The sequence below is a fragment of the Solea senegalensis genome, linkage group LG12 (genome assembly GCF_019176455.1).
Source record: "Solea senegalensis isolate Sse05_10M linkage group LG12, IFAPA_SoseM_1, whole genome shotgun sequence".
NCBI lineage: Eukaryota > Metazoa > Chordata > Actinopteri > Pleuronectiformes > Soleidae > Solea > Solea senegalensis.
In genome coordinates this window covers 14996507-15018993 of record NC_058032.1, presented here as the reverse complement: position 1 = coordinate 15018993, position 22487 = coordinate 14996507, and the positions used below count along the sequence as shown (strand labels likewise).

General features: G+C 42.0%; 2 protein-coding genes across 2 annotated transcripts; both read left to right on the top strand.

Annotated features, from left to right (window-relative positions):
* Positions 1-550: 550 nt before the first annotated feature.
* Positions 551-5553, top strand: LOC122778793. The gene is made up of 3 exons (XM_044040890.1): positions 551-3052; positions 3368-5260; positions 5430-5553. Exons 1-3 carry the CDS (start codon positions 1521-1523, stop codon positions 5551-5553), a joined length of 3549 nt encoding a protein of 1182 aa, XP_043896825.1. The 5' UTR covers positions 551-1520.
* Positions 5554-19215: 13662 nt separating this feature from the next.
* On the top strand, positions 19216-20566 carry LOC122778658 (transmembrane protein 271-like). The gene has a single exon (XM_044040723.1). The coding sequence runs from the start codon at positions 19403-19405 to the stop codon at positions 20186-20188; it is 786 nt and encodes a 261-aa protein (XP_043896658.1). The 5' UTR covers positions 19216-19402; the 3' UTR covers positions 20189-20566.
* Positions 20567-22487: the final 1921 nt, after the last annotated feature.

Below are 22487 nucleotides of genomic sequence, written 5' to 3'. Positions count from 1 at the left end.
ACCTCCAAGTGTCACTTTGCATCAGGGCCAGTTGACTGCTATGTTTATTAAACTGCATAAGGCTATCTCCTTCCCAGTTTCCAAGGACATCGCTGCCAAACATCTGGATTTTTGCGAAGTTTCACTCGTTTTGTGACCGCCCACCATTCAATGACACGCACACACACACTCCATGAAATTCAGTTTGCCATAAGATTTTGAATAAACACACATATAACATTTTTATGTTACTAAATGACCTCACTGAAAATATTGCACAATCAAACTCTATGCTGATATTTAAATTTGTGGTTCAGACTGACATATGTTAAATGTATTGGCTGCATTTATTAGTGACATTTAGTGACACCCTTAAATTTGATCAAAGACCAACATCGGGTATATGATATCAGGATGCTATAATAATTAGCTGAGATTATTACCAAATCTTAGCCTGCAAACATGAACGTGACAAAACGACAACGTTAGATGTTGTAACTGACAAAAAGTATGTAGCGTTGTCATCGTGAGCATGTCAGCATGTTGTCATTAACATTAACGTTTATGTTACGTGTGCATGTTTTTTGCTGCTCTTTTGTGTCCTGCGCCAGGTGCCACCCTCCCCACCTGACTGGTCAGGCACACCTGCGGCACCTTGGCAATCAGGTGGATCGCCTCAAAGCTGCAGGGATGGAGGCAGACGGGGCCAGTGGGCCAAACCGCCAAACCGCGAGAAGCTGTTGGTCGTGAACGAGAGCTGTGTGCTGCGCTATCTTTGACTTGTTCTAATTCCCTCGTAGTGTTAACCCTTGTTTTTTTTTCTTTCTTGGCTTCGCTTCCATCAGGAAGTAGTTTTGTGTTGACGTCGATTTACCTACGCGGAAATAAATAGTCTAAGTTTACAAATATCTCTGTTTCTTTTCTTCTTCGAAACGCCCGGTTTTATATTAAATTGTTGCCCGCCCCATTTCCCCTGGATGCCACAAGTGGGGACGTAACAATTTTGGGGGCTCGTCCGGGATCTAATTTCGTTTTGGAGAAATTAGTAAAGATGTTTGTAGTTTTTTTTTAGACTATTTTGTTTTGAAAGCGGTAAGTCACTTCCGGTGGTTCGCAGTCAGTATTAACGACGGTGTATGCACAGTCTAGCCTTCCCTACAACAACTCCCTCAGTTAGGTAGAAGTGTCTAGCTGGGTTGCACGGCACCCTTCCATCGGACACTTGTTTATTGTTTTGCCTTTTTTTTTATTTTCGGAGCAAATCCTGGGCGGGGATCAAGTTCCCCGAAGGGGGTAGGCGTTTCGGGGCTCCGGCCGCCGATGTTTCTGCCTTTCAAGTCGCCTCGAGCCCGGCACGCTCCAGAAGACAGACAGGTTAGTTCTTGGTAGGTAGGATCTGGGGGATGTTTGTTTGTCTGCGTTTGTTGGTTTGTGTGTGTGTAGCAGCCGGCGTGAGTGGTTCTGACTGTTGCCACGGAGTGAGTAGTACACGCTAATTTGCTAGTAGCTTACCATAGCGGCTAGCCGCTACTACCGGTGTAATGGCGAGTGGGTCGGCGTTTAGTGTGGAGGAGTTTGTGGCGAAGCCTACGCTGAGTCAACTAGACATCTGTAGGAAGGCTGATTTATTTGCGATTGCTGACCGCTATGACATTAAGGTTACAACTTCTCTCCTTAAGAAGGAGTTGAAAGCTGCCGTGATTGACGGATTAGTGGAAGGGGGTGTGTGTGGTTTACCGGCGACTGTGCCCGAGTCCGCAGGGGAGGTGTGCTCCGAGGCTCGGGGGGCGGAAGCGACTCAGCGGCAGCGAGACATTTTAAACATTACCCCCGGTGTAAAACATGGTAACATGGACGAGAAGCAGTTTACGTTGCCGCGTTTTGAACCGTTGTCCGTGGAAACGACCCCTGGATCGAGAATAGATGCGCGGATAAAGCTGCGTTTAGCTCGTCTCCAGCTGGAGAATGAGGAACGGGAACGGGAACGGGAGCGTGAGTTTCAGCTCAAGTTGAAGCGGATGGAATTGGACGCAGAGACCGCGGTCAAAATGCGAGAGCTGGAATTACAGTCTAGCTCAGTTTCGTCTGGTGCGCGGTCGTCTTCGTCATCTACAACATTTGACGTGAGTAAAAACGTTTCTTTGGTCCCCGTCTTCCGGGAGTCCGAAGTTGAATGTTATCTCGGTGCTTTTGAGCGCATTGCTGCTGCCCTGCACTGGCCGAAGGATGTGTGGCCGATACTTTTACAATGCAAACTCACGGGTAAAGCTCAGGAAGCTTGCGCTTCTCTTTCTGTGGAGGATGGCCTCTCTTATGAAAAAGTAAAGAGCGCGATACTGCAGGTATATGAGCTGGTGCCTGAGGCATATAGACAGCGTTTCCGCGGTCTGAGAAAAACAGCAAGCCAGACGTACGCTGACTTTGCCAGAGAGAAGGGGATGCTGTTTGACAGGTGGTGCTCATCTTGTAAGGCAGATAACTTCAATTCAATACGTGAGTTAATGTTGTTGGAGGAATTTAAAAACCAAGTGCCGGAGCGAACTGTTGTGTATTTAAATGAGCAGAAGGTAACTACTTTGCAGCAAGCTGCTATTCTTGCTGATGAGTTTGCTCTTACCCACAGAAGCCCCTTTATCAGGCGTGATTCCCCTACTCAACCTGAAACTGCTTTTAGGTCCAGTGACACGCGTGTTCCACGTTTCAGTACATCACTCTCTGCACCCAAGGCAGATAAGCAATGTTTTTTCTGTCATAAAGCTGACCATCTAATTGCGGACTGCAATGCGTGGAAACGTAAGCAGCAGGCGGCAATTTCAAAGCCCAAGGGTGTGGGGCTGGTAAAAACAGTAACCGGTTGTTCACCGTCGCCCAGTCAAACAGTACCTGATGAGTGTTTTAAACCTTTCATTTTCCCTGCATTTGTCTCGCTCACAGGAAAGGTGGATGATCAGCGTCCCGTCACAGTTTTGCGAGACACTGGTGGCTCCCAGTCATTCATTCTTTCCTCTGTACTGCCCTTGAGTACGGAGTCTGCCTGTGACACGAGCGCAATTGTACGAGGTATCGGGATGAGGTTTGTACCTGCTCCTCTTCACCGCATCCATGTCCAGTCCAACCTTAAAACTGGTTTCTTCCGGGTAGCTGTCCGTTCTTCATTCCCCATCGATGGTGTTGGCTTTATTATGGGTAACGACATAGCTGGGGGTAAGGTATATCCATCACCCGAAGTCGTTGACAACCCTGTGGCAGAATCTAGACATGATGATCTGGTCCAGTGTCACCCTGACATATTTTCAGTTAGCGTGCTAACTAGGGGGCAGGCCAGAAAACAAGCTCAGGATATCGATCTGTCTGACTCTGTTTTTGCTTCTGCTGTATCTGAGGACAGGCTGCCACCTACAAGAGAAACGGGGAACTGGGCTGGAGACCTAGAAAAGTGTGAAGGTGGGACAGAGCCCGTCGCTGTTCATGCGCTGCCACTGACCCGTGAGGCGCTCATCAACTCCCAGTCAGGTGACCCATCTATGAGAAAATGTTTTGCAGCAGTTGAGGACCACGATAAATGTACTGAAGGTCAGTCATTTTTCCTAGATAACGGGGTGTTGATGCGGAGATGGATTTCACCATTAGGTAAAACCAATGCAGTTAGTGACTGTGGTTCAGTGTGTCAAATAGTGGTTCCAGTTGCATATCGGCAGCATGTGCTGGAGTTAGCTCATGATCATCCCTGGTCTGGTCACCTTGGTGTCACTAAAACCCATGACCGTATTCTGAAGCATTTCTTCTGGCCAGGAATGAAGAAGGAAGTGACACGCTTCTGCAAAACATGTAGTACCTGCCAAGTGGTGGGGAAACCAAACCAGGTTGTTCCTCCAGCCCCGTTACATCCTATTCCTGCTGTTGGTGAACCCTTTGAACGTGTACTGGTCGATTGTGTTGGTCCGTTGCCGAGGACAAAGTCTGGTAACCAGTTTTTGTTAACGGTTATGTGCGCTACCACCCGCTTTCCTGAGGCCATTCCTCTGCGAAGAATCACTGCACCTGCCATTACACGAGCATTAATTAAATTCTTTACCATGTTTGGTTTACCGAAAGTTGTGCAGACTGATCAAGGAACCAACTTTCTGTCGAGATCATTTAAACAAACCTTGTATGCTCTAGGCATCACTCATTCAGTCTCTAGTGCTTATCATCCACAGTCACAGGGGGCGCTTGAGCGTTGGCATCAAACACTGAAGTCCATGCTGCGTAAATACTGTCATGATACAGGGAGAGACTGGGATGAAGGTGTCCCCTTTACACTGTTCGCCATCCGCGAAGCCAAACAGGAGTCCCTGGGGTTCAGCCCGGCTGAACTTGTGTTCGGGCACAATGTGCGTGGCCCACTTAAAGTGTTAAAGGAAAAGTTCTTGTGTAATATTTCTCCACAGACTACAGTTCAGGATTTTGTATCCCAATGTAAGGAGCGTTTACGTAATGCTTCTGCGCTGGCTAAAGTGGCACTCTCCTCCTCGCAGGAGAGTATGAAAGAACGGTTTGATCGGAAGGCAGTTAAGCGTGAGTTTGAACCTGGTGAGAGAGTTCTGGTGCTGTTACCGACACCTGGCTCTGCCCTTACTGCCCGTTTTTCAGGCCCGTATGTCATAAAAAGCAAAGTGTCCGATACAAACTATGTCATTCATACACCTGAGCGCAGACGTAAGGTGCGGTTGTGCCACATTAACATGCTAAAATCCTATCATTCCAGAGAGGCCAACCAGGGGGAGCAGGAAAAAACTCCGGAGACTGCTGCCTCTGGTGAAACAACTACCTCCTTGGTTTGTGTGGAATCACTGCCTGACGATGGGTTAACTGTACTAGGAAGTGATCAGCAGAGTGGTAGGCTGTCTAACACAGAGTTCTTGGCGAAAATAGACACCCATTTGAACTATCTCCCTGTAGATCAGCAACGAGATATAGTCTCTTTGATGCGCTCCCATCCGTCCCTGTTTAATGATGTACCATCTAGTACCAACGTACTAAAACATGACATTGATGTTGGTAGTGCGTCTCCCATTAAACAGCATGCGTACCGATGTCCTTTAGCCAAAAGAGAGCTTATGAAAAAGGAAGCTAATTACCTATTGGAAAACGGTTTAGCTGTACCTAGCTGTAGTCCTTGGAGTTCCCCTTGTTTGCTGGCTCCAAAATCTGATGGCACCCCACGCTTTTGTACCGACTATCGGAAGATTAAGCACAAGAAGGGGACCGACAATGTGGTGGCTGATGCTCTGTCCCGTGGGTGAGGAACACAAAAAAAAAAAAAGTTAAAGAAGATAATAATTCAGTGTAGCATGTTAGTAATAACAGGTGTGTGTGTATAGTGTTTAATGTAGCAAACTATAAGTTTGCACTTACGGAGGGGGTGTTACGTGTGCATGTTTTTGCTGCTCTTTTGTGTCCCGCGCCAGGTGCCACCCTCCCCACCTGACTGGTCAGGCACACCTGCGCACTGGCAATCAGGTGGATCAAAGCTGCAGGGATGGAGGCAGACGGGGCCAGTGGGCCAAACCGCCGAGAAGCTGTTGGTCGTGAACGAGTGTGTGCTGCGCTATCTTTGACTTGTGCTAATTCCCTCGTAGTGTTAACCCTTGTTTTTTTTTCTTTCTTGGCTTCGCTTCCATCAGGAAGTAGTTTTGTGTTGACGTCGATTTACCTACGCGGAAATAAATAGTCTAAGTTTACAAATATCTCTGTTTCTTTTCTTCTTCGATACGCCCGGTTTTATATTAAATTGTTGCCCGCCCCATTTCCCCTGGATGCCACAAGTGGGGACGTAACAGTTTACCTCAGAGCAATATATGTCGAACACAGCTGTATGTATTTTTTAAAGTCAGGGTTTTACATGTAAAAGAGATTTCCATGTACATGGGCTGACATTTACCACACGTCTGGTACTCCATTGATTTTCGTTTTGTCTGTATCAAAAGCTTTGTTGCTCATTATTCATAAGATTGTATTGGGTTTCTGCTTCCACATTTTATCTGTTCTTTAATGAATGTAACATTTATTTATTTAGGACTTCTGAGTTTTCCAGTTCAGCAAAAATAGATCTGAGACATATTTATCCCACTTTTAGATGCGGTGTCTTCACAGATACATAGTGTATGAAATGAGCTTGTGACAGTTACAAATGTAAAATTGGAGTATTTTGCCACAATTATATTATGAATTCCATATCTGAATAAAAGATAATAATCACTCTTTAATGTTCTAAGCCCGGTTGTGGCAGGGATCATTCACACATAATTTGGCTTGAACTAAATCCTTGCTGTCAGTTTTAAGTACTAACCTGTGCTGGTGATACACAATACATTAGTGTTTTTAAACCTGTGATTTCCAGCAATTTAGGCAGGCAGTTCAGCAAAAGGGGCAGGTGACGGAGAGACAACAAACAAACACCTTTAAATGTCTCTGTTTTTAATCACTCTCACCTGCTGCACATGCTTTCCAGCTCTGTCTCTCTCTGTCAAGCCAATCGATAGTTCTTCTCTCTCCTTCCTTAGTGTCCAGCCTCTCATACAACTCATTCTACACCTAGACTCCCAGTTCTCCTTCCTAATTTCTTCATCTCCCTGGCTGTCCCACGTTTTCTTTACCATCTTCTTGCTTCTGATACTTTTCTGTACTTCCTCATTCCACCACCAAGTTTCTTCTTTCCTCATACACCAAACATCTTCTTGGCTGTGAACCTCACCACTTTAGCTGTATTTCCACAGTCATCTGGTAACACTTTACTACGCTCAGACTCTGTCCTAACTCCTCTTTGAAAATCATCCTACAGACCATCCAATGCTGCTTTGCCACATTCTACCCTGCAGGGCCGGCTCTTGGCATAGGCGATATAGGCGGTCGCCTAGAGCGCCATCTGCTGGAGGGGCGCCATGAGGCCATTTTATTTTCTAGGTGTCATTTGATGATACCATAGATGCTTTTGCTGCAAGGAAGTCCAGACGTGTACAATTTTAGTTGAAGTGAAAGACACGCTGGAAAGAGTTACCTGAAAGTTTGTTGTTGTTGTTCAAATTAAACTGCTGTGATTGTTCTTGTGGTTGCTGTAAGTCAATACTTGAAAGTTGTGATTTTTTGCTGTTTGCTGTTGTTGTTCAAATTACACATGTGTGATTGTTCATTTGGCTGGTGTAATTTGTGTGTGTGTGTGGGGGGGGCACCGAGAACAATCTCGCCTAGGGCACAACATTAGGTAGAGCCGGCCCTGCTACCCTGGCATCATTTTGCAGTCTCCTAGCTCCTTCAGATGACATCTTCTGCATAGTATATAATCTACCTCCACGTGTGTAGGTCACCCTATGCTCCACCCTCTTCCTGAAATATGTATTTCCCACAGCCAGTTCCCTCCTTTTTTCAAAATCCACAACATTCCTCTCCTTAAACCCATACCTACCCAACACCTCACAGTCTGATCCAATCACCACGGGAACTCTCTCCAGAACTCCTTTATCTCTTCTGACAACCAAATTGTGTGGCATAAGCACTGACAACATTCAACATCACACCCTCTATTTCTAGTTGCAAACTCATGATTCTGTCTGTCTGTCTGTCTGTCTGTCTGTCTCACTACCTCCAGAACAATCTTCAAAAACTCTTCCTTTAAGATTACCCCTACCCCATTTCACTTTCTAACTAAATGGAACAGTTTGAATCCTCCAATGCTCCTGGCCTTGCTACCCTTACGTGGTCTCTACCTTTCTTCTCTCCATTATATCAGCCAGTTCTCTCCCTTTACCAGTTAATGTGCCTACATTTAAAGTCCTGAGTCTCACCTCCACATTCCTTCCCTTCCTCCTGTCTCGCTGCCTCCTAACACACCTTCTCCCATCCTCTTCCTTTGTCCTTGCCCAACAGTAGCACAATAATTCCAAGGCACCCTGTTGGTCAATAGCACCAATGGTGGTTGTTGTTGGAGTAGTATGTAAGAGTATGTCAGTACTGTTTACAGTAATCCCCACTAGGAGTACACTGGATGTGGTCATACAGTGGTTGGGTGAAGCTGTGGTCACATTGTGTTGTGCAGGTGTGCTGGTCATCAGTTTGTCAGAAAAAAAACCTAAACGCACTAGCACTACTGTTCTAGAGCAGTCATTCCCAGACACCGGGTCTGGACTGACAGATGGGTCATAATATATTATTTTTTTGGGTCACCAAATACATTTGCAGGAATTTTCAAGCTTTTGAATACAAGTTGTAACATTACGGGTACTAAGGCTAGATAATTATTATTATTTTTTTCTCATTGAGTGAGGCTGGCAGCACTAGAGTTATTTAGACGAGTGTTTCGCTTGAACAAGTTTATGCTCAAAAGATGATTCATTAACCAAAGTGCAACAGAAAAAAAATCCAAGGTTCCGGGCAAAAAAGAAAACTATAAACAAATTCAAAATGCTACTTAACACAGCCTCTCAGCAAGCTGCCACAGTCTCTTTCCCCACCTCATGGTCAGGTGGCTTCTTATACTCCTCCTAGCTCCACCCTCTTTGGACTTGACCATTGTGAAGGTAAAAGTAGGTAAACTACAACAGACAAAAAAAAAAATCAATCATCATAATAAAAAATATATTTCAGCAAATGTTAAATTACACGAGGAAAATAAACATGAACTGTGAAGGAAAAACATGATTTGCATGTCTCTGTGTAGTAAATCACACACGCCTCTTATCGGCCTCACGCTGAGGTCAGCTCACCACCCACAGGTGCCTTCACTGTGCCTAATTTCTCTAAGGAGCGTGGGCAGGTGAAAAGGTAGGAAGGAACCTTTTTACGCAAGCAATAATTAATATTGGGATTCATTTATCAAACATATGTCTGGTTCACCTATTCAAAACCAAACAATTTGTGACCAAACGGTTACAGTATGCACAGATTTGCTCTTGTCATGATCGATAATGTGAGCTTCTTTCATGTTGGTTTCTTTAAAAACTGGGTGGCCATATAAAAAGTGTGGGAAACGCTGCTCTATAGAAGTCCACTCTGCGCTTATGCTTTCTAACTACAGTTTTTACAACCACTGTTTCAGACACAGCAGTCCATGGTGTTTCCTAAAATAATATCACTTCCTCAAACAACATCCCACTAGCGGGATGTGAGGGCATTAAAAGTTATACAGATCTGATATTAGCAAATACACAAACACCTTTATGTTAATATCTTAAATAATGATATCATGCCATTTTCTACTTACTAAATATAAGGCTGGCAGTGAGGACAGACAATATGTGTGTGTAATACAAATCTAGGGTAGCATTTAGGTTTTAGCAGTGGCATGACTGCATACAAGGACATACAGTAGGACAAGGACAACACATATGCCCTGAGCAACATGAACAGAATTAAAGACATGTCCACATGAGCTGAAAAGGTTTAGTGTGAAAGTTTGTGCTCATCCCAGAAGCTATATAAGAGTCCATTTCAAGGTAAGACAAGGCAAGAAACTGAGGTCTGTGGAGGAAAGTAACACAGGACCAGCTCAGCTGTCACAGTCAGACACAGGAACACTCCAAAAAACCCAGAATTATGAACCATTCAGGTCAGTCTATTAAACATATTAAGTATCATTATCGGCCGGATGATGGCCTATGTAATATCGGTTTGTATCGGTATTGGTATTTCAGCCGATAACGAAAACCTGATAAAGTAATGGCTGGATTATGCGAAAATGTACAATTAAATGTTTGGTTTACATTACAAAGATCTTAAACTGAAGTGGGCATTAGTAGGTATTCAATAGAACAGGGAGTGTTCCTTTATTTTGATAGTCCTAGAGTTACGCAATACAGTCAGTGAAAAGCCAGATGGTGATTAACTGCATGAACACTCATGGTGCAAAACAGAAAAACACAAAAGTAGCAGCAATCTAGTCAAACATGTATGTATTTAGTGAACCTAGAACACATTTAAAGGGGACATATTATACCCTATTTCTCCAAGTTAAAATAGTTCCCTGGTGTCCTAATGAACATGTCCGTGACATGCTTTGGTCAAAATACCATAAGGATGAAGCATCATAGCAGCTCCTGTTCCCTCCGCTCCATTCCTCTCCCCCTCCCTCCACTAGTTCTCTGACAATATCAACATGGCAGCGTGCGGGGAAAACAGCGAGAGTGCCGTCACAGGAAGAGACGTCCGACACAAGGATCAAGCCAAACACTGCCGAACTGTAAATCAGTCAAAAACACTTAGGGACAGCCCCGTGATCAATAGATTTGTTTTTGACACGTTACATTTAAAATGTCAAAATAATAATACATATATATGCAATTAGTAAAAGCATTTTACATGTTCATTTATCAACACTCTCTAGGTGGCGGTAATGAGGCTTAAGCACTTGGTGCCAACAGGAGATACATGACGTGACCTAAAATTAGTTTTGTGGGAAATAAGCCTGTATATACAGTATAATCGAAAATTAAGTGTTGGACAATATCGGTAAAAAAGCCAATATCGGACATCCGTAGCAATTAGTGTATTTCATCACATGCAAACGTGTTGTTTTAATCTGCTCTCTCATATTATTATTGCGTGTGCACACACAACCCCTCAGAGAGATACACAGAAACAACAAAAGTATTCAGTCAAACACAATGAATAACTTAACTAAAGCAATTAAGAGGAGAGAAGTTGCAGACCAGGCTGAAAACCCTCTCACCATGGTAGTTCCAGCTACTTAACTATTGACAGTATTGACTGAAACCGACGCGAGTGAGAAGCTGCTGTGTGTGTGTGTGTGTGTTGCAGTGAGACATAAGTTGCTCTGTTTAATCACACTTTAATCACTGGAGTGGTGATTGGAGGTTGCACATTGTCATCTGATGGTATTGGGTGTATTTGCAGCATAGCTTTGTGGTATTAGATACATATATACTGTATAATTAATTTCAAATGTACTTCAAAAAGTATGAGTGATATTGATAGCTCTGCAGAGTTCTGTTGAGCTCTATGAGTGTTGTGGTGTGACATTATTTTTGGTTTGATTTAATTGGAAGGATTTTATTTACAGTTAATGCCGTTAAATGTAAGTGTGTTTGATTATTGGAAACAAAAAGCGTCTTTACTGCTCGAATAGATTAATAATTCAAATGTGTTATAAGGTTATAATTTCGGGATGAAATAAAATCACTGCTCAGAAATGCAAGATTAAACAACACACAATATTAAATAAATGATGTTTCACTTATTAGATAACATACTTCACATTAAGAAGACACAATTCCACAAATAAGTTAAGGTTATTGAACTCCATATTTGTCAGTTTAATTGTATATTTATTAGGGATGTTAATTATTTACTGGTAATTGCTGGTAATAATCCAACAGATTCTGCATGGGAAATGATTACATTTGTGCAAGTAATACCACTCAGGCTGTAAGACATTCTGTTTTCTAGTGTGACAAATAAAACAATTAACTTGGGCCTATCACTGCAAACACTATACTGGTGTGGAAGAAAGCTGAATGTTGGATGGGCAACCATTTTAAATTCTGTCCAAACACACTGCTATAGCATAACCTGAGTCTATTATGACAACAACATAACAAACCATTTATCCAAACTTCTTCTCTAGGAATAAATATTATGTGACATAAATAACACTCAAGGTCTTTGTTCCATACTTCACCTTATGGAGTTCTCTGGAGCTAAACTCAATGAGCACAGTGCCCAGGATTTACCAGTTGAATATAATCCTATATGGTCCAATGTGTATATGACCTCTTAGAACATAGCACACTAATTCACTTTAAAACCATTCACAGAGTGTACACGGGCAGCCCATGGCCAAGAGGAAAGGAATTGGGCCAAGGGTTGGGGTGCCCATGAGAAAAGCACCCAATCCCCCATTGCCCTCCGGGCACAGATAAGTGCTAAGTGCTGGGTTAAATGCACAGGTCAAATTCACTATCACTGATTTGTGTGTGTCCAAAAATAACTCATTCTAATTCTAATTCACGACACCCGAGAGATTGCAGATGAGGCTACATGCTATACCAATATATGCAAACGCTCCACCACCGTGTTTTGGGCTGTCCAGTTATTATGGTCTCATGAGAAGACAGTTTTATCACACATACTTGATATTTGTTATTATCCTCGCCTTGATTTTTAATTCCTTCATAACAATTCCGATTACACTCTAAAGCAAAATCAGTATAAAATGGTACGTGCTGGTTTTAACTGCGAGGGAAACCATTTTAAAACTCTGGTTTACTCCTGATATACTGTAAGTATGAAGTCATTCTGGATACATAATCTTATCAACATTGTCCAGTGACTGTGGAAGCTTGGAATGCTTTCTCATCTAGGATAATCTCTTGGACTAGAGCCAATAACTAGACCCTCATTGTTGTGCATTCTGTACCTGCCGAACATTGCTCCACTAATATGATGATTTGTCTCCCATCCTCTTTGAAAATCAATAAAATTCCGAGCACAAAAAAGAATACAACCAATAAAGAACGTATTAATGAGGTGAACGGCAATGTTTCCTTTGATTTGTATGTGGTTTCTCTAAAAGGCTGTAGTTACGACTTATAGCAGCAGATGCCACACATCAATCAAAGCACTAATAAAATCAGAAGGAGAAGAAGTCACATGCCAAAAAGTTAGGCTAATTCACTATAAGCCCAGAGCATCACTTACAACCTGCACTAAACAAGCACAGACTCAGCTAAATTCTATAATTATTCGCTAAATACTCTCGGTAACTTCTGCAGACACCGACTGTTTATGGTATCTTTGGCTGACAGCTATAAGCTGGGGACACACTACACGACTTTCACAGTTGTTTTGGAAAGACTCGGAGTACATACTGGTTTCAGCAGATTTCTTTTATGATGACTGAAAGACTGGAGATCACACATTGAACAACTGTGCCTGATCAGGGATCACAGACTACATGATTTGTCAGACCAACTCAAGCCAACTGCACACGTCAAACTCTTTCCAGAGTGAGCATGTCTACAAGAGCGTCATCGTTGTGTTGAGATTCACGCTACTTCCCAGCAACTAACGCACCAACATGGACAACTCTTCCAAAGTTCAATAAAACAATACAGAACCCAATAAGCTTATAAGCAGTGATAGACTGATGATTTAGATTCTAAGTCAGGGGTGTCAAACATACGGCCCTTGGGCCAGAATCGGCCCACCAGAGGGTCCAATCCGTCCCACAGGATGAATTTGTAAAATTTAGAATCCAATCAAAATGTGAAATACTATAATTTCCAGCCTCAGATTTAGAATCAAATGCACTGTGATCATGTGTAAATGGTAAATTAAGCATCATGTTCTATAGAATTAGGAGTTCCCTTTGTTTATAGTTTATTATGCTATTATTTTACTGTTCTGGCCCACTTGAGAACAAATTGTGCAGTCTGTGGCCCCTGAACTAAAGTGAGTTTGACACCCCTGTAAGTCCTTCAGAATGAGAGAAACCAGATTTTGCAGTTTGAGGGTTCTGTTCCTTAGATTGTGCCAGTCTGAAGGAGCACAATAGTGAAATGCCCTTTTACCACCTTCTGTTCGCACAATAGGGACGGACAGTGTGTAAAAGTCCTGGGAGTGCACATAGTGAAGCAGACCGATAAGACCATAGTAACGTGTTTGATGAGGTCGGGTCTGTTACCCTAACACACTTTCCGATTCGAGTCTTTACCCCACAGATTTCTGTGCCAACTAGCCATGCCGTCTGTCCCCAAGTGCTGACTCTGCCCAGTTGTGAATCGTGGGCAAAATCTTGTAACGTGTCCCAAGCTTTAGCAGAAATATTCAGGCTGGCTTATTGAATATCATGAAGTGACTGTGCATAAAGTCAATTGAAGCAGCCTCTCAGCCCCGCCTTCTGTGACATGACTCATATCACTCTTACTCGTGTCATAAAGTGCAGTGATATCATTACTTCAAAAGCATCAAACAGTGCTAAGACAGAAGTCAACCAAAATGTCTTTCATGAACATGACTGGCAAAAAGCAAAGCAAGGTTATTCAGGATAATCTATGCGTCACATGAACAGTGTTTCTAATAACAGGGCGACACAAGCCCTTTTTTAACCAGTAGCCCTGACTGTCAAATCTTATTTCTATATTCTGCTTCAAGTGCAATTTGCAGGGTTTTTTTTTCCAAAACTGCTGGTTACTACCTACTGACTTACAATAAATAAACTAAATGATTTACTTTATTGCAAGTTTATAATTATTGTCAGTTGGTAGATGGTAACAATTACTTTCCATCCGTCCATTTGAAATGGAAAATTCAAGTTTTGACAAACATTATAAGAAGTATGAATATTTTTACAGATTGCAAAAAGAAACCAAACATATAAAGTTATTATATTGTTCAACTGTCACACTGTATACATGCATCTTCTTCTTGCCTGAAGCCGGGTTGTTTAGCTTCAGGGAATATGGGGTGTAAACACTTACTGTGGGTGTCGCTCACATGGGCCTAGCTATTGTAGTTATTTATTTGTTTTCAGATTAATTTCCTATGTCCATGTCTCCATGTCCTCTGTGCTGGTGGTGGCTTTATGTTACTGCTGCCTCAGGCTGATTGTCGCCTCGACAGTCCATCATATTGAGTGACAGGTGCTGGCCTAACCTGCAGCCCCTGAGGGGACAAATAAAGGACTCACTATGTTCTATGTTGCCTCAAAGTAAAAGAAGGCATATTGTCACAGTAAGGAAATGAATAGAAATAGAAATGAATTTTTGTTTGTTTGTTTTTATGATTCTTACTCACAATAAAGAGACTACTTCAGTGCAAAAGATCATACATACATATCATACATACTTATCATACATATCGTCACCGTTATTATTATGCTATAATTAAAAGCCAATATTAGTATAATTTTTTATCAACAATCTCTGCTGCTGCTTATATAAATTAGATTGTAGATCATGTCATCACTGACTCACACTGTCCTGTATAAACGTGTAACTTGATACAGTTGTTGTATATCTGCTCCTTGTCCTTTCTGTCCCCCATCTCTCCTCTCTCCTCTGTCCCCCATCTTTCCTTTCACCCCAATCGGTTGAGGCAGATAGCTGCACATCTCTGAGTCAGATGTCTTCCTGTTAAAGGGAGTTTTTTCTCTCCACTGATGCCAAGTGTTTGCTCATTGTGTGAACTGTTGGGTTTCTCTGCTCTCCATGATGTTGTCTATGTACAGTGCCTTGAGTTAATGTTTGTTATATTTGGCGCTATACAAATAAAACTGAATTGAATTGAAAAGAGACACATTAGATTTTTTCAGAGAAATCTAAAAAGAGTAACTTCAGAAGCTGTTTTAAAATTGTATATTCTCCATATAATTTAATTGTTGTTTGTTCTGCCGCGAGAGCAAATAGAGTTGATATAGAGTTGATAAAGAGTCAAGTAAATATTTTGTTTCCAACCATTTGTAAGCTTAAATTATATATTTTTTTATAATCAACAGTGGATGTGATTAGCGCTTATTTTGTACTTATCACAATCACTTCCTCTATTTGAAGTAAAAGCCGTGACTGTGTGATTAAATGCATGGCAGCTAAGTTCAAACTCATCTTCTCGTGGACAATGTGTCTGCACCGCGGCACAAGAAGTGTTTCCCAGTAAGGAGATTTAGTCGTCATTAAATGAGGGTGAATCACTACTATTACATTATGTAGACATTTTTTTCATTAAAGCCTCTAATCTCTGCGAATAATTAAAGTGATAATAATGGCACTGTGTAATCTGCAAAATGAAAAATAAGGCCTTATCTTCTATAACAGGAAACATTTTAATGAAATTATAAAGTTGAGGGTGCAATATTTTTTTTTTTTTTTTTAAATCCTACTTCAGAATCTACACATGTCATTTTTAATGTGATTGAAAGTATATCTCTGTTTCAGATGCCCGCAGTGCTCTGAAGTTGCTGGTAAATGCAATTTATCATCAGCTTATAACTATTGTAAGACTGATTAATGATGTGTTGCTAATAGCAACAGCTGTTATACCTTAAACACTGCACCCCCAGTGCCTGTTCTTAGATGATAGGTAGATATATTGTAGTCAATTAAATCACAATAGTTGCTTTGAATGCCAAAGGAAAAACATTCGAAAACAGTTAATCGATTGATAGTCCACTGATTCTCTGTAAAATATGCAGTACTGCTTTAATATTGAGATCATAGCATTTATTTGATGCATGCATACAGTTGTATTCTTTATGCTCACATTATAATCCGCGATTAAACCAGGAATCTTTTCAGTGTAAATCAGATATCTACAGTACATGCCTGTGGCTTTAGGGTCAGCTCCTGAAAATTGAAAAAGGAGGAGAACGTTTTTGGGCTGCTTCATGGCTCTGCAGGGCCACACGAGAGTGCATGGAGTAATAGTAGCACTAGTGAGCAGCAGGAACCCTTTTCATTTCTTCATGCACATAGCATACACATAATGTATGCTATGTGCATGTAGTGTTATTTAATAAGTATTACCTTACATTTGCCTAGCTATAGTATCATGTCTTCTTTATCTCTGGCATATAAGCATATAAGAGACAACTGCACACACCCACACACACACACGAGCACATACTACTGGGAGACTGGCATTCGAAAGAAAGTGAGAGAGCTGAGAGAGCAGACGGAATCTTTTTCTAGTTGTTTTTCTTTTTTTTTGTGTTTGTGAATAAAACTTTTGGCCCTTATTCCAAGTTAACTGACAGTTAACGAGTGGGAAAGAGAGGAAGAGTAAAGCCAGAGAGACCGAGAGAGAGAGAGAGAGAGAGAGAGAGAGAGAGAGGGAGAGAGAGAATGCAAGCCATACATCTGTTTCTATCTAGGTGGCCTAAATAATAGTCATATTTAATACCACCCTCACGCGTGATGGAGACTGAACCAGATTACTTATGACATCACCACAGGAAAGTCAATGGCAAAGATTGATATGTAAAATGGATAAAATGTCATAGTTTAGTATGTCGTCCAAAATTAGACCAAAATGTCATAGTTTAGTATGTCGTCCAAAATTAGACAAAAAAGTCATCGTTTAGTATGTCGTCCAAAATTAGACAAAAATGTCGTAGTTTAGTATGTCACACACACTCATCGAAAAACCGGAAAACTTCAAACAAAAAGTACAATACGTAAACTTCGATTGTTTAAAAATGGTAATATGTATCAAAACTTTGAGTTAGGTGAGAAAAGTCCCAAGTCTTGTGACCTGTTTAAAGTTCCAACCACATTTCTATGTTAAAGTTCGACGACACTGTGATGCTCCAAATTGGGCTAGGTTTTTCTCATTCATGTGTACTAGGAAATTATTCACAGTTTTTTTGCAATTTTTGTTGCCATGGAAACGCTTATAAAATTCATAGCACACAATTACCAATCAAACCACATGATTATAAACTGTGGGAAGAGTTATGAGGCAAACTTTTGGGAGCAAGAGGAATAACTAACGGAATAAATGCGCTGTACAATAACAAGAGATGCTTGTGCTGCAATGCATACTAGTGAGAACTCTAGTTTCTCACTAGTATGCCTTGCAGCAGCAGGCACTAACTACCAATGCTGCTAATAAAAGAAAACATACATAAAAACCCAGATTGTCTAAAAGAAAGTTGGACAACAAATGAGATGGAGAGATTGCCTTGACCTCAGGTCATCTGTCATGTACATAGACTGTGTATGAAAATGACAGTGAAGTGAAGTTTTGAAAATTGGACTGAAGTAGCAGATCCCGTATGCTTGCAAAAACAAAGATTGGATGGATGTCTGTGGGGAAAATGAGCCAGCTTTTTCACTTGATTTATAACACAATTAAACATTATCCTCAAAATGAATGCTCTCAATCACTATTTCCACATCTTCTTCAGTAGATCACAGTGTCAGTTCAGCAAATGATGTTACATTTAGAGCAAAGGTCTCAAACCCGTGACTGATTTCATGCAGCCACTGATTAATATCATGTTACAATGAAAACATGAGGGGATAGAATATAGACAGATTATAATACTAAATATGTTCATTAGCAATATTTTATACTAATAATACATTTTTGTTTTAATCTATTTTATTTCTGTTTGTTATTCATACATTCAGTATTTAGCACATTTATTTCAGCATTAAATATGTTTTTTTTTATTTTCAAATGTCAAAATAAAGACTTTACTTTAAAATTATGTAAAATATCATCATCATTTTAGTCATGATGGAATATCATGTCATCATTTTATGGTCAAGTTGGAAATAAACAAAATACCTGACACATACGGGTGGAAAGTGATTGACAGCTAGTATAATCCAAGAGGTGCCTGGTCATCTGTGAAGTTCTGGTTTCAAAAACTGACATCTGCCACCTGGTCCTGTTACAGTAGGATTTCACCAATCATAGGACAGTCCAGAGAGAGAAAGTGTGCTCCTATTGGCTGTTTCAATACAGCTCCTCTGCATTCAGGTCAATTTGGTCGAACTATAGTCCAGCACCTGCAACATTTGCTGCAAAGGAAGCTAAAAAAAAAGAGTATAAAAGAGAGTTGTACAATTAATGTTATAAAAATGTGCCAATGTTGACAGAGAGTTTGAGATTGAGCGTTTGCCTTGACCTCGAAGGTGTGTTCAAATCTAATGTAAGAAGCTCAGCACAGAGAGTGGTGAACCCAGAATGTGAGTCTTTTCAAAACCTGTGGCTGAATCCCAACAATTGACTATTTTCCCAATGATTTTGCCAACTGCAGCTTTAAGATTAGTTTGCAGGGAGACAGTCCATCAGTCACTGTTCCAAACTGATGGAGGTAAAATGTAAAGAAATGAATGAACCTCAAAGACAGTGATTTTCTGGGGAAACAGTCGTTTCCATTTAACACCACATCCCCATAAACTCTCAATGGGGCCCATGTGAAGTATCTGAATGATGCGTGGATTTGGGGGCCTGTGGTTCAGTGGTCATTGGTCCACAGGACACTTAAGCATCTCGGGCAGAGGCAGCCGCCTCCTCCTCCTCCTCTGCTGCCACAGTATTCAGCTCGGCGGACTGCAGATGGATGAGGCTCTCTGTCATCAGGAGGAGGAGGAGAGCAGAACAACTTTTGGTCAGGAGAGTGCTTCCAGACTGATGGGCGGTTAGGTGATGTGGGGCTGAAGTGATCATTGTTTGTGTGGCCAGAATGGATTATCGATAAGAGCCAAAAAGGAGCGCGTTCTTGCCATTAATTATTTATATATTCCTGTAAAGCGGCGGGGATGCGAGAGAGACGCCACAGCGGCGAGGATCGGCCGCTCTGAGCCGGAGGAGTCAGCGGCAGATGATGCCCCAGTGTGAGAGCGCTTCCCGGGGAGACGAAGGAGAGGACGAGGGAGGATGAAGAAGCGGGGAGAGAGCTCGAGAGCGGCAGAGGTGGAATATAATGAAGTTGAGTGGGAAAGGACTGTGCACCGTCCTCTCCAGCACCCTCCTCTTCGTGTGCGCCCTGAGCGAAGTTGTGGTTGGATTAAGATGCGTCTCGCTGGGATCTACGGTGAAGGCGCATTTCCACCTTGGCACCGCGGCCGGGGCTTTTTACTCTGGGCTACTTGTGGGAGTCGGGCAGGTGCTGCTGGGCTCTGCACTGATCTGTTGCGTGGACAGACCCGGCTGCAGGAATTTCTTTCTCCTTGGTGTTGTGGTCTTCTTGCTGGGAGTCCTCACCGCCTTCTCCGGCGCGGTGGTGGACGGGGACACGGCGTCTCTGGTGGAAAGGAAATATTCCCATTACTGCTTCCACTCTGTGTTTGTGAACCCTGCGTGCGAGCAGCTGAGGGAGTACCAGCGCAGTCTGGTCATCTCCACGGTCCTCAGCACGCTGGAGTGTCTGCTCGGGCTCATCAACCTGCTGACCATCAAAAGGTACAAGGCAGCGCAGTTTTCTAGGAGCAGACAGTGTCAGAGGCAGAGGCAGATCCTCTTCAGTGAGGAGCGGGACTGCTCCTCGGCGGATTTTCAGCCAGTGTCTTACATCAACCTGGGTGTTTTTAGTGTGTTTGATGAGACAGGTGCAGAAGTGCACTGCGCGGGACACCCGTCTATCGAGCTGCCCGGGTACGCACCCGCGGACCCGGAGCTCAACCACTGCTTCCCGTTCTCTTTCCCACTCCCCAGTGAACTGCCGCCCGCTTATGAAGACATTTTCCCCGCTGAGGCATGCAACACATAGCCGCCCTGGAGCTGGAGCAGCAGCAGCAGTGACAATCAGTGACTTTATGCTTTAACAGTCCCCTCTTCTCCTATTCTTCCAACACCCTAACATATACAATCAACTGTAGGTTACATTCAGCAGCATCAGTGGATTTTACTTTACATCCAATTCTGATATTTACTTATAGGCTTCATCATCTACTTAACAATGTACATCATCAGCCAGACTGATGTGGAGGAACATATGAAAGTGATGCAGGTCCTCACAGAGCAGAGAAACATCAAGGTCCATAAACGAAACAGATCGATAATATAACAAGAGAACAAAGCAGAGATTGTGTTTTGAATGTTTGCTGTGAACATTTTAACTTGTGAATAAAAAGTGCATTTATCCTCATCTGACGTCATGAAGCTGCTGCCAGTGGATAAGTCACAAATTATGTGTCATTATCATGACATAATGCTGAGGAGGCTCAAAGTGCTCTGTGGGGTGTCCTCTTTAAAGGGACACGTCACTTATTTACTAACTCACAGTCAGGGAGAAGAAGAAGAAAAAGCATCATATGATGCTTTCATTAGTCTCCTTACCTGGAACTCCACACCCTTTATTTAATCAAATCGAATCAATAGCTCCAAATAATGACATACGCTGAGACTTGACAATGTTATAGCGAGGAAGAGGAACTCTCACCATGAGCAAACACTTCAGAGGAAAGACGAACACCTTCTCTTTGCAGGAAGAAAATCTGACAGAAGCAGACTGAAAGGAGAAAAAGAGGTGGAAAGTTACTTTTGTAGTGGTGTTAAATGGAAGTTGGCATGAATAATGTTGCACTGCTTCATTCGTCTGGATTCACTCATCCATTAGTTGAGAAATCTTCTTGAGAACACAGATGAATCACTATCATCGGGGTAACGGGTTTGTGTTTTTTCCGTGTTTATTTCAGAGTAACAGAAAAACGAAGCATTATGCAGCTGTTCTCTCAGACTGAGACCGTGTGACAAGAAAATTTAACTTACATGTGCTGAAGCTTCCTGTGAAGCATCAGGCCAGGTATCTTCTATAAACTTATACCTATATGCAAGGTTGATCTGCACAAATTGTCACTCATTTGCTTTTTTTTTTTTTAATAATTTTTGAGGTTTTGCTAATCGTTTATTAACTCCAACACAAACAAATATCCTACAACAGCCATTAGATCATCAGAACTATCTCTAAATCTCTAAATCGACAGAAATAAATGACAGCGCGGGCTTCCACTACTGAGACACTGTCCTTTTCCCTTCAAATTAAAGTCCTCAAATGAGTGTCTACAGCCAAAAGTCTCTCCTGAGGCCAAAAACCTTTACTTACCTGGCTCAGTGTAATAATCCTCCACTTATCCTTTTCAAACTATGTGATGATGCCTTCCACCTCTTAGGGGAAAAGAAAAAAAAAAAACATCCTCTTCCTCCTGAAATTTGCCTGTCTGTGAAAAAACAACAAAACATTAGCTTCAACCGAGGTCCATAAAAAAAAAAAGAAGAGAACCTTCAGAGAGCTGAGACCCTGAAAGCTTAATGGCAGCGTGTTTAAAGAAAACTGCCATTGATAGGGGATCTGAGCATGTCATCTGTTGTGGCAGTTTCCACAACAGGAGGGATAAAAATGTCCTTTCAAAGAAAAAAAAGATGGCTTCTAGAGCATAAATACAGCAGCAGCAGCAGCAGCCAGTCTTCAACGGGGAGCAGAGTCATCAAATTAAGCAGTAAAACTCTGGGTTTAATGAGTGAGCTGGCAAGCATTTGTTTATAGGTACAAAAATTAAGTTTATCTTTAGAAACATTAGCCTCTATTTCTAAAAATGGTTGTGCGTCTATAACCTTTACAAATAAACAAAGTCTGTCACATCCAAACCGTCGTCAGTTGAGTTCACACAATGCTGATTAAGCCTGTCAGCTCCACATGACCCTCCCTCTCTCTCTCTCTCTTCTAGGTGTAACACTGTTTAGTTCTCATAACAGGAAATGACTGAAAACGCAAAGAAGCACCCACTAAAACTTTCAGAACTGAATAATTGTTACTATTTATTCTGCAGTTTAACAGGATAAACACTTGTTGCCCTGCCCATCCCTGCGCTGCTGCTGCTGCTGTATACACACAAAAGACCAAACAAAGGCAGAATAATAACCTCAACAACAACAACAATGTCACCAAAAGTCCTCAAAAAAATTGGATCTCGTGTTTTGTGAAGAACATCATTGAGGGAGCTGGTGCACTGAAGCAGTGCTGATTCTATTAGATATTGTTATTATGCATGAAGCTTGTTACTTCAGAG